The sequence below is a fragment of the Grammomys surdaster genome, unplaced genomic scaffold (genome assembly GCF_004785775.1).
Source record: "Grammomys surdaster isolate TR1022 unplaced genomic scaffold, NIH_TR_1.0 225, whole genome shotgun sequence".
Lineage (NCBI taxonomy): Eukaryota > Metazoa > Chordata > Mammalia > Rodentia > Muridae > Grammomys > Grammomys surdaster.
In genome coordinates, this window is record NW_021604670.1 from 49,831 (window position 1) to 66,231 (window position 16,401).

The 16,401-nt window shown below is 36.6% G+C and overlaps 1 protein-coding gene across 1 annotated transcript in view; it reads right to left on the bottom strand.

Moving 5' to 3' along the window:
• The window catches only part of Hook1 (hook microtubule tethering protein 1), a 48,824-nt gene that overhangs the window by 30,819 nt on the left and 1,604 nt on the right, over window positions 1-16,401 (bottom strand). The window contains exons 2-5 of the mRNA XM_028773322.1: window positions 8,847-8,932; window positions 4,111-4,183; window positions 1,382-1,432; window positions 386-518 (exon numbers count right to left, since the gene is read on the bottom strand). Of these exons, the coding sequence (XP_028629155.1) occupies window positions 386-518; window positions 1,382-1,432; window positions 4,111-4,183; window positions 8,847-8,932 (343 nt within the window). The remainder of the gene's footprint in view (window positions 1-385; window positions 519-1,381; window positions 1,433-4,110; window positions 4,184-8,846; window positions 8,933-16,401) is intronic.

The window sequence follows — 16,401 nt, forward strand, 5'->3', positions numbered from 1 at the left end:
ATTCCGTTAATACCACTGTCCATTTCTCAAAAGAAAACAGTGGACAGCTGTTTTTCTAAACAGATCAGCATATAATTTGAGGAAAAGTTTCTATTATAATTTAGTAACTGAATATTTTATTCCCAAACACCAGATACTAACTTATTTCAACTAAATATGTTTAATGTATCTACTGAGCACCAGAATACAGGACCATCAAGAGCTGCAGCATTCATTGTTAATGATAGGGAGGTCTAGAACTTAGATATAGTTTATACAGCAGGGTGCTTTCAGCCACACAGTAGCAGGAAGTTAACATACTCCTGTAAATGCCAGCACTGAGAACTAGCAATGTAGATTATTTCTAGAAAGTACAAACCTCAAGTGACTAGAACTCACTTATTACCTTGCTTCTTTTCACAGTTGACTGCACAACCGAGAATTAGCTGAAGCAATCTCCCAAGCTCCACAGGATCCGAACACTCAGTTATTTGATTTAAATCAGGGATAAGTTCTTCAGAAATCTGCTGCCCCAAAAACTGAAGAATCAAAAAAATAAATAAATTAGAGTACTCATTTATGTAGGCTATGAAGAATTTAAATTGCTTTTTAAAGAAAAATTAATTCAAAATAACTTCATGAAATAACTCAAATAAATTACGAAATCATGAGTCACTAATATTGACTAAAACCAAGTCAGCAATATCTGGGTCCCTTCTCAAAATTCTGGTTGATTGTGTTTGATGTTTATTGACCTCATATCAGAAAAACAAGGATATGTTAAGGGGGAGCCCGGCTACTTTACTATAATAGAAATGCTTGCCTGGGAAACAGTAAATAGGATTATGTTAGCCCAGAAGTCTAACTAGGCAAAATTACTTTCCAACCTGAACGGAAGCCAGACTACCTGGATACAGTTTGTGATAATATGTACCACTTAGATTCACCATATGAACTGCACTTTCACAAATCAATAGCAAATGTAATGGCTCTGACTCTTTCTGGCCTTTTCTCAGTTTTCTTGGAACTGATTAGGTCTCTAAGGATACTGGGTGTATAAAGCACTGAAAACTCTCATAGTATTAAAGCTTCCAAGAAACTTTCAAGTTTGTTACTGTAAGTTGAATTTTATATATAAAAAAATCTTTACTAACAAAATCAGTTCAAAGGCCACCAATTATGTAATACATTCTATTTATAAAAGTAATTAATTTAGAATTTCAAAATGAAAGCAATCTTTTTTTCTTTTCCTTTGGTAAGTCAATGCATTTAATCTTAGACTTCCTCATTTTTACAAGTTTTATGTGCTCTATAAGTGGCAACTTAAGTATTATAATTATAAATTTCATTCCAATATGATGCTAAAAACAAGCAGTCAAACTACTAGCATTGTTTCCTGTACCTCATGATAGTAACTTGTAATTCCATGGAGGACCTTCTTTAGGTTACTAGCCTAAAGTAGAAGAGAAAGAGGAAATAAATACGTTTCATGTTAATACTGAAAAACATACATAAAGGTAAGAAATAGTCACCTTTTCAAGAAAAATAATGAAACATTATTAAATTCCTCACCAAGAAAAGAGAAAAATGTATAGTAAACCTAATAATAGAAATTCAAATGAAAATGAACAGAACTGAGAAGAAACATCAGAATCAATGGTAGACTTTAAGGACTCCCCCCACGCAGGGATGGAAAAAATAAATAGAACATTCATAAAATACACACTGCACTATCAATAAATTTGGCATAACATATATCTAGAGAATAAATGAGGATCCATATTGCTTTAAGTTACACTTGACAATTCTCTAAGATGCAATATAAATATGAAAATAAATCAATGTAAACATAAAATAAAGGTAAGTATGTTCTTAGGACAAAACTGGGTTTTATTTTTAAAAGTTATAAATAAAAACATCACCAAATGCCGGTAAATAACATAAGTTATGAAGGAAGATTTAAAGCTAATTGCTTTTTAGTTCTGTCAAGGTTTCTTGTTTCTGAGAGTAGATAAGTGAATAAATATATAGGTTATTAAAATAAAAAATTTAATGTGAAGCTTCACTGCTTCTGTTACAAATGTCATTTCTAATATACAGACATTCATTAAATTGCAGACTTTGGGTCTGGCTAATTTTGGTGTGTGATGTTTTTACTTACTTTCAAAATTGGAGTTAATTTAGAATTCCATAAATAACAAGAATTTGGATTTTGAATTAGTTACTTCTAATTTGTCCACAAGTCAAAAACACACTCACAAGTAAAATAAGCACAAATTTTGGATTAATTGAAAATAAAAGCACAGTATATCAAAATGTATATGTAGGGTGTGGGCTGGAGGGAGTACAGCAGATGAAGTACTTGCTGGAAGACCACAAGCCTTATATATGTTTATCCCCCAAGCCCATATAAGATAGGAAGTGAGATCATGCTTCACAAATTTGTTTTCTGACCTCCAAGCACACAGTGTAGCATGCGCACACTTCCATACACAGCACATGCACAATAATAAAATATTTTATAATGTATGAAGTGAGTGAGGCAGTTTCAATATTAGGAGAAAAAAACAGATCCAACTTTTATTATCCAAGCCTCTTTAAGAAGCAAGATAAAAGGTAAGTGTAAAGAGAAAAAAGAAAAAGTCAGTCAAAAAATCATGAAATAAATGATTTTTATGCTATAAACCTGAAAAATAATAAACTAGATGTAATTGAAGTAAAAATATAAACAACAAATTTTCAGCATCAGAAAGGGTATTTTTACTTAAAGAAACAATAGTAAGACATCATTTACATGGACTGAAGAGAAAAGTCAGTGGTTAACAATACTGGCTGTTCGTCCAGAGGGCTGGATTCATTTCCCAGCATTTATGACATCTCACAACTGCTTATAGCTCTATTTTCAAGGAATCAAATGCCCTCTTCTCACTTCTGCATACACAAGGCTTGTACATGGTGCCCAGACACACATACAGACAAAACACTCATATATACAAAGTGACAAATAATTTAAAAATTGGTGTGTGTATGCATGTATGTATTCATCAGCATAGTACTCCAGTAACACTGTTAAGAAGTATGACATAAATTAGATATCCTTTATGAAACAAACACAGCCCCTACAAGACACAAGAAAACCAAAAGCAGTAAAAGAGTTGTAAAAACAAAATTAATTTTGCAGTCTTATAAAGTTAAACATATAAGCATAATTCAGCCATTCCACCAAGTTATTTCCCCCAAAGAAATGATGTCTAAGCAAAGATTTATGCATGGAGTTGATTGACATAGTCTAATCTAGAAATAATTCAAATATGTCATCATGTGAATAGTTGAATAAATATGGTTTAATAATGTTGTACATAGTTATTAATATAAGGAACAGATGAATCTCAAAAATCATTATACTGAGTAAATGAAGATTATATACTCAAACAGTATATACTGTTCGGTTGCATTTATGTAGAATTTTTGAAATAAGAATTCTAGGGCAGATCGATGGCCATCAGAGGCCAGTCACTGGGTGAGAATTAACTAAAGAGACCGAAGTATATGCTCTTGGTTAGCAGAAATGCTCTGTATTTATTCGATGGTATTTATCTATGCATAAACTCAGGTGTCCTAGTTACTTTCTTGTTGCTGTGATAATACAACAGCCAAAACAAGTAGGGAAGGAAAGGGATTATTTGGCTGACAAGTCCTGATCACAGTCACGCACTGAGAGGGGTCAGGGTAGGAACTCAAGCAGCAGCAGAGGCAAAACCTTGGAGGTTATCTGCTTAAATGACTTGTACTCAGGTTATGACATGCATTCAGCCTACTTTTTGAATTCTCCCAGGACCACCCGTCCAGGGGTGCCACTGCTGGCCCTCTCACATCAATCAACAATCAAAAAAAAAAAAAAAAAAAGACAACCAGACATGCCTACTAGCCAATCTGATGGAGGCATTTCCTATTCAATCAAGGTTCTGTTCTCTAACGTAACTCTAGTTTGTATAAAGCACCACATATGTTAACTCAAATGGAACAATGCACTCACGAATTCACTTAAGAAAAAAAAAAACACTGAGTTGAGTTCAGTGCCACTATTCTTCCATCATGTGGCCCTCCCTTCCCCCATCTACTTCTGCATACCTTTATTCTCCAGTTGTCTCCAACATCATCTTTAATTCGGCTTAACCAAGATTCGCTGAACCAAGCTACATCACTAAAACAAAAGTATAAAGGTTAAACTTTAACAAGTTTTTATAATGTTTTAATTATTTGTTTACAGTCTAAAAGGTATCCTTAGTGAGATTAGCAATGATTTAAATGAATTATTAATCTTTTGTACTCTGAAATATATTTAGTTTGGAATTTCCTTTCAATTTAAGTTATTTAAATCATTAACTCTTGCAATTTAACAAGCACTAAATGCTTAAAACTAAGCATTCTGCTAGTAGAAGATCTAAATACCAACCCCAAAGAAGTACAAAGAAATCCAGTACTCTACGGTATCTATTATATATTAAGCACTAATTCTGTGTGAGGTATCACTTCGTTTAAATATCACAGGGTAACTTGGCAAAGGATATGTCATATGCTCAATTTCCCTACTTAGAAAACAAAGAAGAGTAATGTAACCTGCCTGAAATGCACTGGCACATGGCACAACACCAAACAATAAAGACACTTCTGTTTTCACTAGAAATAAGGTTCTATGTTTATACTGAAGGTAAAGACAAATAACTGTCACACAAAATTGTTATGAATTTAACAAAGTTTTAAACACGCAACATCTACAGTGCACATTAACAGGCTATATTCTAGAATACTTGGAAGCCTGTCTAAGGGACTGAGCAAGACAATTATGGAGATGACTTATTGACTCTTAGAGAAATAGCTATTAAAGGAAGTAAACAACACAAATATCTGAAGGAAGGGCTAGTGAAGAAAAATACAATCCAATTATTTTCTAATAAAACTAAGTAAAAATCATATTATTCTGTTTCATTCCATCCAGGATATATTGTCAAGAATTTAAGCAGTTAACTTAAAGGAATAATTTTATTTCTACTTACTAATAACAATTACATTGCCTCTGATTAAGCTATAAACTTTTCTGGAATAAAGTCTATCAGAAGAATTCAGAGTACTACTGTCACAATTGAATCAAAGCACTGGTTTGAGTGTCAGACTAAACTAATATAAATCCCAGCTTCACTCTTTGGGTTCCAAAAGAACTGTTAGCTCAGTCCTTTATACCCTCAGTCCTCATGAATAAACTGGACATGAAAATAATAATACCCAGTTTACAAAGAGAAAGGTTAAATAAGGATTGTGAAGATGTCTCAGTATATAACATGTGTATTTGAGTTCAGATCTGCAGCTCCTATTTAAAAGTAGAGTGCAGCAGTGCATGTCTTTAACCCCAGTACTGGGGATAGAAAGAGGGAAAAGACATACTGATCTTGGCAAGTCACTGCCAATCAGCCAAGTCGAAATGGTGAGCTCCAGGCCACAGACTGGCCTATTTCAAAAAATAAGGTAAAGAATGATGGAGGAAAATATCCAACAGCAAACTTTGGGTTCCATAAGCATGCAAATAGACAACCACACACAAACAACCCAGATAAGGGGACCTATCATGATATATCACATTTATCATTTAACTACCCAAATACCAAGAAAATGAAAAATTCACAATGACTAAAGTCTGAATATTTTAATTCTGTACCACACTCCTTTTTGCAAAAGACACCCAGCCCAAAACAATAAAAATAAACATCCATGAACATATATAGCTGGTCAAGTGACAAAGCTAAGCCTTTCTTCTGGGAAAGAGGAATGTATTCTCGGTAGTAGTATACAAACTACATTTCCTAAAAACATATGTTTCTTTGAACTCTTTCCCTAAAATTGTGACCTTATTTAGAAAATAAATAGATTCTCCACAGAAGCAATCAAGGTAGGAAGATATCATATTGACTTAGAATGGGTTCATTAAGACTAATGCCCTTAAAATGGAACAGACATAGGTGTAAACACAGGAAAGCCAAACAGAGGAACAGTGGTTCTAGAAATGCCCAAACCACCAGAACCCTGAAAAAGAAAATGAGGATACTCTCCCTGAAGCTTTGGAATGAGAACAGCCCACCTGACACCTTGACTTAGTCTTCTAACTATAGGAACTCTAAGAAAATAAAGGTGTGTTGTGTGTGTTAAGCTACACAACCTGTGGCACTCTTCCAGCAGCCCTAGAAAACTAACCCTGCTAGGGGTTTATTTTTCCCCAGGATGTTCTTTTCACAATTGAACTGTCTACATATATATTTAAAAGAGATGCATATTACATATCTAAGCTAAAGACAAGGAACTACAGCATCCATTACTAAGCATATTCCCATGACTAATCTCATAGCTTAGACAAGTGTTTAAGATCTTATTATGTAGATGTGTACCTGCCTCAGATAAGCAAAAATTGTCTAAATGTTGCCTTTTTTAAAAAACAGAATTTATCTTCATGCATTTATTAATTTAATATTATTTGATATGAATCTCTGATAAAATTTATTATGTTACCAAATGCATTGCTTTGGAACAAAGAAATATAATGAAATCATCTTTTTTATTAGGATTACAATACTTTGACCTAAATAAAGAAAAATGTATTCCTGGAAGTCTTACTGCCCCAAATATAGACTTCTGAAAAAGGAATAAAAAACAAAACAACAAAATAAAAGATCCTGAGATGACAAGGAGGCTAAAACACCGAATAGTACATTAAAGCAGGAAAATGAAATAAGTCAGTGAGTGTTGCTGGAGACAGCAGACAGCCTTGAACATATTTTGAATCATTGGTCATTTGTTTAATGAAGAAGCTTTTCTTATTATAACTAACCTATTTTATTTTCTCAGCAAAATAAAAGCTATTGGAAGACATTCACACACACACACACACACACACACACACACACACACACACACACAGAAGGAGAGTGAGAAAGTCAGAGACAGACAGCGAGAGTAAAAATGTGATCATGGGAGGGGGGAAAGCTGTTGACGAAGATACCAGATATCATTTAGACAAAATGCACTTGGTGTAATCAAAAACAATGCTGGCTAATCTAGGGGATCAAACAGGACACATCAAGGAAAGACCCTACAGCACAAAGCCATTAAAGCCTATCAATACAAACAGAAATGTCTTCAGCAAAGCAGGTATTTCATGTCTATAACCCTAGCAGTCTAGAAGATAAAGCAAGAGGACAGAGGACAGCTCTGTTTGAGGGCAGCCTGGACTACACAGTAAATGAAACTGTGTTAAAGAAAGAAATTGAGAAAGAGAGAGAGAGAGAGAGAGAGAGAGAGAGAGAGAGAGAGACAGAGAGAGAGACAGAGAGAGAGACAGAGAGAGAGACAGAGAGAGACAGAGAGAGACAGAGAGAGAGAAAGAGGTGAGGGAAAGAACAGGCCCAGTTTTGGGAGTGCATCTGAAGATAGCCCTGATAAGTGAACAGATAGATGGATGCCTTCTATCCATACCAACCAAAAAGTATCACAATGGAAGCAGCAAGATACACATTCCATCATCAAGCAACGATGGTGTCCTCAAATCAAGAAGTACCATGTTGAGATTGCATGGCTTTGGTCATGTAGTTTTAAAACAAGATATAAATAAAGCATTAAATATTTTAAGAAAGTTGTGAAGTAAAGAGTATTTTTCTTTTTTTTTTAATTAAGCATTTTATTTATTTACATTTCAAATGTTATCCCCCTTCCCCCTCCCCTTTTCCTCTTAGAGGGTGCTCCCATACACAGTCACTCACTGCCGCCTCACCTCTCTAGCATCCCTCTCCTCTGGAACATCAAGCCTCCACAGAACCAAGCGCCTCCTCTCCCACTGATGGCAGATAAGGCAGTCCTCTGCTACATATGTAGCAGGAGCCATGGACAGGCCCATGTATACTCTTTGGTTGGTGGTTTAGTCCCTGGTCCACTAGTTTCTTAAACTGTTTAACCAGAAATAATGACGGTTTTGAAGAGTTGACTAAAAGCTGTAGACATTATAAAGAAATTTTTAAAAATTCACTTGATATGGTTGCTAAGCTTCTACAGTAAGAGTATTTTTCAATGACTGAAAAAATGTTAACATGTTTTGAGTTAACCTGAAAATCTGTATATTCAAATTAAATAATTTTGAAAATGCAAAATCATCAAGATGTTGAAATAATTTTAAACTGTTTTTCTAGGAAAACATAGGGGGTTTTGCAGCTCCATCTACATAGATTTTAAGTCAGTTTCATCTTCTAGATGATGGGAAGAAGTCACTACAATAATCTCTGACTGGAGAACAATGAAGTCAAAATAGAATTTTAAGTACTTTTATTGAAAATTCTTAAACCTATTATTTCTTAATATTTGTCAACCATAGTCCAGGGATTTGGATTGTAGTTTAAAATATAAACTGTATTCTCAATAGCACAAATAGCTAATTCTGAACTCATAATTTTTAAATAATGTTTAGTACACACTAACATACTCAAGACCAGAAACTTAACTAGCAAAATCTCTAAGACTCTCCATATAGACAGTCCTCAAAGAACAACGCATATCAGTAAGAAATGCAGGCGAGTATATCATTCATTTAGTCTTTTCCTCTAGAAAGATATATGAATCTTTACCAATTGTTTGGTTTAAATGCATCTTTATAAACAAGCAAGGATTCACCAGGTGGTAAAATGTTCTTGTTCCCTACGTGAAAGGATGCCTTGGTGCCCTATGCCTGACGATGTCCACCGGGTAAAATGAAATTTCAATCACCTTTATATAAATGTTCTAGCTGTTACTGGGTTTACACTGCAATGAGGAGTACTTTGTTCACTACTTACATTTGATGAAGAACTTGTGCCATGGTCACTCCATTAGTCAGCTGTTTGACATCTTGACAGGGTGAGGCAGTCTTGAATGTCTGCAGCTAAAATGACACAAAACAAGTCACCTTACTGTTGTACTATTCTTACAATACAGAATGAATAGAAAGCAACTAAAGTTGATTTTATTTTGTTTAAATACACATCTAGAAAGATCAATTATGGTATGTCTGGCAAAGAAAAAAGTATGAATGAAGTTCCTGGAAAATAAGATGGAGAAAAATTTCAAATCATAAAAGGACGGATTTCGTTACATCTTACACTCACTAGATTTGTCAAACTTAAAAGAAATTTAGCCTGCTCTGCCTGAGCATCATCCTTCTTTTGGTCTGTATCTCCACCTGAAACTGTATCAGATTTGTGAGCTTGCAAACTCCCTGTCCCAGACCCCACAGCCTGTCTCCCAGGAGGTCTGCCATAACTAGGAACACAGGTGAGACCCTCATTCCAATACCCACACAAGCTGAGAGCCCCATAGAGCCCGGCACGAGTGGAATCTATCCCACTCTGCCCAAGCGCCATACCTCTTCCAGTCTGCACCTCCTCCTGAACCTTTGGCCTCTAAGGAGGCATGCTCTAGTCAGTGACACCCAAGCCAGTTAACACCAGAGACAACCAGATAACAAAACACAAGCACAAGAACATAAGCAACAGAAGCCAACGTAATTTGGCACCATCAGAACCCAATTCTCCTACCACAGCAGGCCCTAGATACCCTAACACATCCAAAGAGCAAGATTCTGACCTAAAATCCCATTTCACGAAGATTGATAGAGGCCTTTAAGGAGGATATATATAACTCCCTTTAAAATACAGAAAAACTCAGGCAAACATGCAGAAACCCTTAAAAAAGAAACAAATAAACCCTTTCAAGAAATACCAGAAAATACAATCAAACAGGTGAAGGAATTGAGCAAAACGGTCCAAAACCTAAAGCTGGAAATAGAAACAATAAAGAAATCACGAATGGAGGCAACCCTGGAGATGGAAAACCTAGAAAAGGGATCAGGAACTACAGATGCAAGCATTATCAACAGAATCTAAGAGATGGAAGTGAGAATCTCAGGTGTAGAAGATACCATAAAAGATATCAACACATCAGTCAAAGAAAATACAAAAGGTAAAAAGTTCCTAACCCAAAACATGCAGGAAAGTTCAGACACAATGAAAAGACAAAACCTAAAACTAATAGGAATAGAAAGGATGAAGATTCCAAGTTCAAATGGCCAGAAAACATCTTCAACAAAATCATAGAAAAAAACTTCCCTAACCTAAAGAAAGAGATGGCCATAAATGTACAATAAGCCTACAGAACACCAAATAGATTAGGCCAGAAAAGAAAATCCTCCCATCATGTAATAATAAAAACACTAATGTACAGAACAAGAAAAGAATATTAAAAGTGGTAAGGGTTTTGAAAAGGCCTAGTAATATATAGAGGCAGACCTATCAGAATTACACGAGACCTCTCAGCAGAAATGCTGAAAGCCAGAAGATCTTGGATAGATGTCATACAGGCCCTAAGAGACCACACATGCCAACTCAGGCTATTATAGCCAGCAAAATGCTCAATTACCATAGATGAAGAAACTATGACAAAACCAAATTTAATTAATATCTTTCTACTAATCCATCACTACACAGGATACTAGAACCAAAAGTCTAACACAAGGAGGATAACGACACCCAAGAAAACACAAGAAATGAATCATTTCACAACAAACCGAAAAGAAGAGTATCACACACACGCACACAACACACACACACACACACACACACACACACACTGCTACCTCCAACAACAAAAATAACAGGTACTAAAAATCATTGGTCTTTAATATCCCTAAACATCAGTGGACTCCGTTCCCCAATAAAAAGACACAAGTTAACAGACTGGATACACAAACAGGAGCCATCATTTTGCTGCATGCAAAAAACACACCTCAGCAACATAGACAGAAACTACCTCAAAGTAAAGACCTGGAAAAAAGTTTTCCAATCAAACAGTCCCAAGAAACAAGCTGAATTTGCCATCCTAATATCTAATAAAATAGACTTTCAACCAAAAGTAATCAAAAGAAATAAGGAAGGACACTTAGAACTCATTAAAGGAAAAATCCTCCAAGATGTAGTCTCAATTCTGAACATCTATGCCCTGAATACAAGGGCACCTACATTCATAAAAGAAACTGTACTAAAGCTCAAAGCACACATTGCACCTCAAACAATAATAGTGAGGACTTCAACACCCCATTCTCAACAATGGACAGGTCATTGAAACAGAAACTAAACAGAGACACAGTGAAACTAACAGAAGTTATGAACCAAATGGATTTAACAGATATCTACAAAACATTTGACCACAAAACAAAACAAAAAAAAAGAAATATACCTTCTTTTCAGCACTTCTCATGGAACCTTCTCCAAAATTGACCATATAATTGGATGCAAAACAAGCCTCAACAGATACAAGAAGATTGAAATAATCCTATGCATTCTATCAGATTGCCATGGACTAAGGTTGGACTTCTATAACAACAAAAACTGAAAGCACATATATTCATAGAAACTGAACAACTCTTTGCTCAATGATAATTTGGTCAGGGAAGAAATAAAGAAATTAAAGACTTTTTAGAATTCAATGAAAATGAAGGCACAGAATTCTCAAACTTATGGGATACAATGAAAGCAGTGTTAAAGAGAAAAGTTTATCGCACTAAGTGCCCTCAAAAAGAAATTGGAGAGATCCTATACTAGCAACTTAACAGCACACATGAAAGCTTTAGCAAAAGAAAAAAAAAGAAAAAAAAAGGAAAATAACAAGAAACAACCACACCTAAGAGAAGTAGATGGCAGGAAATAGTCAAACTCAGGGCTGGAATCAAGCAGTTAGAAACAAAAAGAATAATACAAAGAATCAACAAAAGCAAGAGCTGGTTCTCTGAGAAAATCAACAAAATAGATAAACCCTTACCTAAACTAAAGGGCACAAAGATAGTATCCAAATTAGCCTAGGGCCAAGTGGTTTTAGTGCAGAATTCTACCAGACCTTCAAAGAAGAAATAATAACAATAATACTCAAACTATTCCACAAAATAGAAACAGAAGAAACACTACCTGATTTATTTTATAAAGCCACTGTTATTCTGATACCTAAACCACACAAAGACCCAATAAAAAGTAAGAGAACTTCAGACCAATTTCCCTTATGAATATTGGTGCAAAAATACTCAATAAAATTCTCAAAAAACGAATCCAAGAACACATCAAGACCATCATTCACCATGATCAAGTAGGCTTCATCTCAAAAACTTAAGGATGGTTTAATATACAAAAATCTATCAACATGCGCCATTAAATAAACAAACTCAAAGGGAAAAAATCATCATCATTTCATTAGATGCTGAAAAAGCCTTTGGCAAAATACAACACCTCTTCATTTTAAAAGAATTGGAGATCAGGAATTCATGGCAAATACCTAAATTGAGTTTAAAAATCAATATACAGTAAACCAACAGCCAACGTCAAATTAAAATGAGAGTAACTTGAAGCAATCCCACTGAAATCAGGGACAAGACAAGGCTGCTCCCTCTCTCCCTATCTATTCAATATAGTACTCAAAGTTCTAGCTAGAGCAAGTAGGCAACAAAAGGAGATTAACGGGATACAAATTAGAAAGAAAGAAGTCAAGGTATCACTATTTGCAGATGATATGATAGCAACAAAAGGAGATTAACAGGATACAAATTAGAAAGAAAGAAGTCAAGGTATCACTATTTGCAGATGATATGATAGCATACATAAGTGACCCCAAAAATTCTACCAGAGAACGCCTACAGATGATAAACAACTTCAGCAAAGTGGCTGGATTAAAATTAACTCAAACAAATTAGTAGCATTCCTCTAATCAAAGGATAAACGGGCTGAGAAAGAAATTAGGGAAACAAGACCCTTCACAATAGCCACAAATAATATAAAACACCTTGATATAACTCTAACCAAGCAAGTGAAAGATCTATATGGCAAGAACTTCAAGTCACTGAAGAAAGAAATTGAAGATCTCAGAAAATGGAGAAATCCCCCATGCTCATGGATTGGCAGAATTAACATAGTAAAAATGGCCATCCCACCAAAGGCAATCTATAGGTTCAATGCAATCCCCATCAAAATTCCAACACAATACTTCAAAGACATGGGAAGAACAATTTTCAACTTCATATGAAAAAAAAAAAGCCTAGGATATCTAATACAAAAACAATTCTCAACAGTAAAAACTTCTGAAGGAAGCATCATTCCTGACCTCAAGCTGTACTAATGAGTAATAGCAATAAAAACCAAATGGTATTGGTACAGAGACAGACAATGGAATAGAACTGAAGACTCAGAAATAAACCCACATACCTATGGACACTTGATCTTTGACAAAGAAGTCAAAACCACACAGTGGAAAAAAGAAAGCATCTTCAATAAATGGTGCTGGTCTAACTGGCAATCTGCATGTAGAAGAATGCAAATTGACTCATATGTATCACCTTGTACAAAGCTCACGTCCAAGTAGATCAAGGACCTCAACATAAAGCCAGATACTCTAAATCTAATAGAAGAGAGAGTGGAAAATAGTCTCAAATGCATTGGCACAGTGGAAAATTTCCTGAAAAAAATCACCAATGCCTCAGGCCTAAGATCAACAATTGACTAATGAGACCTCATGAAACCAACTTAAAGCTTCTGTAAGGCAAAGGACACTGTCAATAGGACAACACTGCAACCTATAGATTGGGGAAAGATCTTCACTAATCCTATATCTGATAGAGGACAAATGTATAAAATATATAAAGAACTCAAGAAATTAGACTCCAAAACACCAAAAAACACAATTAAAAATTGGGATACAGACCTAAATAGAGAATTCTCAACAGAGGAATTTTGTGTGGCTTAGAAACACTTAAAGAAATGTTCAACATTCTTAGTCATCAGGAAACGCAAAAGGACCCTGAGAAACCTTACACCAGTCCAAGTGGCTAAGATCAAAAGCTCAAGTGACAGCACACACTGGCAACAATGTGGAGAAGAGAAACACTCCTCCATTGCTAGTGACTTTGCAAACTGGTACAACCACTCTAGAAATCAATCTGGTGGTTCCTCAGAAAATTGGAAATAGTTCTACTTGAAGACCCAGCTGTACCAATCCTGGGCATATATCCAAAAGATGTCCTACCATACCACAAGAACACAGACTCCACTATGTTCATAGCAGCCTTATTTGTAACAGCCAGAAGCTAGAAACAATGCAGATGTCCCACAACTGAAGAATGGATACAGAAAATGTTGTTTATTTACACAATGGAATACTATCAGCTATTAAAAATGAGGACATTATGAATTTTGAAGGCAAATGGATGGAATTAGAAAATATCATCCTGAGCTAGATAACCCAGACCAAAAAGGGCATGCATGGTATGTACTCACTGATAAGTGGATTATTAGCTAAACAGTACAGAATACCCATGATATAACTCAAAGACCATAGGAAGTTTAAGAAAAAAGAAGGCTCAAATGAGTATGCTTCAATCCCACTTAGAAGAGGGGAATAAAATAATCACAGGAGGCAGAGGAAGAGAGGGATCTGAGAGGGAGAAGAAGAGGGAGGGGAAAAGGGGGCAAGATCAGGTATTGGGGGAGACAGGGGAGAAGCCCAGAAGGCCAGGAGAATGAATGCAAATATACAACTGCAGGTGGAGGGGGAGGGGAACCTCTAGAAAGTCCCAGAGACATGGACGTGAGAGGCTCCCAGGACTCAATGGGGATGACCTGAGCTGAAATACTCAACAGTAGGGAGATGGAACTGGAAAAGACCATCTCCAGAAGATAGACAGGGCCCCCAGTGGCTGGATGGAGCCATGCACCCATCTTCAAAAGTTTTGACCCCCTCTAAAGGAAATACTGGGACAAAAGTAGAGCAGAGACTGAGGAAAGGTCACCCAGTGACTGGTGCAACTTGAGATTCATCCCATGAGCAGGCACCAAACCCTGACACCATTACTGATGCCATATTGTACTTGCAGACAGGAGCCTAGCATGGCTGTCATCTGAGAGGCTTTACAACAGCTGACTGAAACAGATGCAGATAGTCACAGCCAACCATTAACTGAGGTGGGGAACTCCTATGGAAGAGTTAGGGGAAGGATTGCAGGAGCTGAAATGGATGGCAACAACATAGGAAGACCAACAGTGTCAACTACTCAGGTCCCCCTGGAGCTTCAGAGACTAAGCTACCAACCAGAGTTCATACATGGGCTGATCTGTGGCCCCCAGCACATATGTAGCAGAGGACTGCCTCGTCTGGCCTCAGTTGGAGAGGATATGTCTAATCCTGTAGAGACTTGATGCCCAAGGGAAGGAGGATTCTCAAGAGAGGGTGAGGTGAGGGTTGCTGGGGGTGGGGGGGTGAGGGGTGAAGGGGAGCACCCTCTCAAAAACAAAAGGAGTGAAGAACTCTGGGAGGAGGAACCAGGAAGAGGGGCAACATTTGGAATGTTAACAGATAAATAATTTAATTTTTTTAAAAAAGTAAAGAAATTCAAATGTAATGGGTTGAGCAGTGAAAGGAAATGAAAAGTATAAAGGTGAGGGGGTTGCAACTTCACTGGGAAAGAGGAAACACCACAGCATGGAGTAGCTAGAGTGGTGTCTTAGTTATTTTTAAAATAGTAAAATGTTAGGTGTGAACATATGAAGGAAATGGCTAATTGAAAGATGCTGTAAATAGCAGCACCCTGTTGTCACAAGCCTGTAATCCCAGCTGTTTGGGACACGTAAGAAGTCTCACATGTTTAAGGCCTGTCAGCCATATTGAATTCAAGGCTAAGATTCCTGGGAATCTTAGCCTATGTCTTAACTTAAGTAAAACAGCGGTTGAGGATACAGCTCCATCCATCAGTAGAGCACATGCAGAGATCCCTTATATAGCTGGGGTCAGGGTTAGACAGAAGAAGCAGCAAAAGGAAATAAATGACAGAACAATACTCTACAAGAGTTAGAAGGAACCGAGTTTAAAGGAAGACCCAAAGATGAGGCGGCTATTTGTGCCTGAAAGTCAAGATTGAGTTCCAAGAAGATCCAAGCTGAGTTTCAGGGAAGCTTCTTAAAAAAGAATTAGTACTGCCAGGTCATTCCCCATCACCAAGCCGGGCAGTGTCGGGAGAACAGTGCATCTGCAGCATGATTAGAAGCAGTAACTGTTTTTCAGCCATTCAATTTTCTCCAGTGTACAGCAGCCTGGACGAGCACTGCAGGAGCCAATCAGCAACAGCTAGCCAACCACCCTCTGTTGCCTAGGAATCCTTATCTGGTTTGTTCTCTTTCTCTTTCTCGCTCTCTTTCTCACTCTCTCTCTCTCTCTGTCTCTCTCTCTGTGTCTCTCTCTCTCTGTCTCTCTCTGTCTCTCTTCTGTCTCTGTCTCTCTGTCTCTCTCTCTCTCTCCCTCTCCTCCCTCTCCCTCTCCCCCTCCCCC